Source organism: Gaeumannomyces tritici (genome assembly GCF_000145635.1).
Source record: "Gaeumannomyces tritici R3-111a-1 unplaced genomic scaffold supercont2.73, whole genome shotgun sequence".
Taxonomy (NCBI): domain Eukaryota; kingdom Fungi; phylum Ascomycota; class Sordariomycetes; order Magnaporthales; family Magnaporthaceae; genus Gaeumannomyces; species Gaeumannomyces tritici.
Window position 1 is genome coordinate 6,084 of NW_008804617.1, and position 2,126 is coordinate 8,209.

The 2,126-nt window shown below is 60.4% G+C and overlaps 2 protein-coding genes across 2 annotated transcripts in view; one reads left to right on the top strand and one right to left on the bottom strand.

Annotated features, from left to right (window-relative positions):
* Nucleotides 1-140: 140 nt before the first annotated feature.
* Nucleotides 141-1,683, top strand: GGTG_13890 (xylosidase/arabinosidase). The gene has a single exon (XM_009231814.1). The coding sequence runs from the start codon at nucleotides 470-472 to the stop codon at nucleotides 1,475-1,477; it is 1,008 nt and encodes a 335-aa protein (XP_009230078.1). The 5' UTR covers nucleotides 141-469; the 3' UTR covers nucleotides 1,478-1,683.
* A 28-nt stretch (nucleotides 1,684-1,711) lies between these two features.
* The window catches only part of GGTG_13891 (hypothetical protein), a gene marked incomplete at both ends in the record, with an annotated part of 2,077 nt that continues 1,662 nt past the window's right edge, over nucleotides 1,712-2,126 (bottom strand). Inside the window, one exon of the mRNA XM_009231815.1 lies at nucleotides 1,712-2,006. Coding sequence (XP_009230079.1) covers nucleotides 1,712-2,006 — 295 coding nt within the window. The remainder of the gene's footprint in view (nucleotides 2,007-2,126) is intronic.

The following is a 2,126-nucleotide window of genomic DNA, read 5'->3' on the forward strand; positions in this document are numbered from 1 at the left end:
AAAAAAAAAAAAAAAAGCCGCAACCAGGCGCAGCACTCACTTGTCCAGCCGAGTCCGCGGGGCGGGTCAATCAGGCTAAATAGCAAAAGATGGGCGGGCCCCTTCCCACGCAGCCGGGCGTCACGCAACGGACGGAAATATCAGCAGCAAAAGCTCCCCGGCTCGTGTAGACCTGGCTGAAGTCGGGCTTGGTCCCCTCATGGGCGAAACTTGGTGCCTGAATGCGATGGGACGTGTGTGTGCAATGCGTGTGCCAAGTGAGGAGAGGGGCAAGGCGGAAGAATAAGGTGTGGATGGTGAGGGGGAGACGGGAGTTGTATAAAATCATGACATGTGCTGCCGCCGTGGAAGTGTGGTCGCCGCCGTCTCCAACCCGTCCATCTAGACATTGCCGGGCAGACAAGCCAACATTTGATTGACTCCCCCAAAAGTAGCAGAAAAGAAGACAAAAGCACACAAAGGCCCCAAAATGGCTCCCCTCATCACGCACCTCTACACGGCCGACCCGTCGGCGCACGTATTCAACGGCAAGATCTACATCTACCCCTCGCACGACCGCGAGACGGACATCAAGTTCAACGACAACGGCGACCAGTACGACATGGCCGACTACCACGTCTTCTCGACCGAGTCGCTGGACCCGCCCGCGCCCGTCGTCGTCGACCACGGCCTGGCCCTGCGCGCCGAGGACGTGCCGTGGGTGTCCAAGCAGCTCTGGGCCCCGGACGCGGCCACGCGCGACGGCAAGTACTACCTCTACTTCCCGGCCCGCGACAAGCAGGGCATCTTCCGCATCGGCGTCGCCGTCGCCGACTCGCCCGAGGGGCCCTTTGCGCCGGACCCGGAGCCCATCCGGGGGTCGTACAGCATCGACCCGGCCGTCTTTGTCGACGACGGCGACGACGGCGACGACGGCCACGCCTACATGTACTTTGGCGGCCTCTGGGGCGGCCAGCTGCAGTGCTACCAGGGCGGCAACGACGACGTCTTTGATGCCTCCATGCAGGGGCCCAAGGAGCCCTCGGGCGCCGGCGTGCACGCCCTGGGCCCGCGGGTGGCGCGCCTGACGCGCGACATGCGCCAGCTAGACGAGGAGGTGCGCGAGGTGGACATACTGGCGCCCGAGACGAAGGACAAAATCCTGGCCGACGACCACGACCGCCGCTTCTTCGAGGCCGCGTGGATGCACAAGTACCGCGGCAGGTACTACTTCTCCTACTCGACGGGCGACACGCACTACCTGTGCTACGCCGTCGGTGACAATCCCTACGGGCCCTTCACCTACGGCGGCCGCATCCTCGAGCCAGTCCTGGGCTGGACCACGCACCACTCCATCGTCGAGTTCAAGGCCAGGTGGTACCTTTTCCACCACGACTGCGAGCTAAGCAAGGGCGTCGACCACCTGCGATCCGTCAAGGTATGCGAGATCTTTTACGACAAGGAGGGCAAGATTTCGACGGAGAAGCCGGCCGAGTGAGGTGGCGAACTTTTGGATGGTCGATCGATCGAGTTGGTTGATTACAGCCAGGCCTGTCTGTCTTGCCTGTTTGCCTAGTCTGTTTGCCCTAGTGACAATGGCGGCAAATGAATGTGTACAAAGGAATAAGAGATACATTGTCGTTCCAGTCCTCCCAGTCACCGGTTCTGTACAAAGGAATAAGAAATACATTGTCGTTCCAGTCCTCCCAGTCACCAGATCTGTACCTCCCGTCTACTTGGCCGCCATAACACTCTCCATCCAAGGGTAGACCGATTCATTAGCTTTGGGGTAGCCCATGTGCAAGGCGTCAGCAAAGAAGCGGCCCTCCTTGGGCGAACCGTGCTCAAAGAGCATCATCGAGTCCTCGATTGGCATCAGCCCGTCGAGCGTGCCATTGACTAGCAGCAGCCTCGTCGACGGCTGGTCGAGGATGCCCGTCTCGAGGAGCGAGAACTTCTTCTGCGCGCCCTCCCGATAGGCCTCGACGGACTCGAAGCCGTGCTTCATGGCCATTGCCGGCGAGAGTCTGTGTAGGCAGGTATTTGAGTTTCTGTTAGCGCCCGCCTCTTTTCCCATCTTGGTGACAACCAAGGCCTCGTGGCAAAAAGAGAAAAGAAAAAAAAAGGGGGGGGGGAGGGAGGGAGAC

What these genes read in the sequence shown, in the direction of transcription:
- GGTG_13890 (XM_009231814.1), top strand. Translation starts at nt 470, where the DNA reads ATGGCTCCCCTCATCACGCACCTCTACACGGCCGACCCGTCGGCGCAC.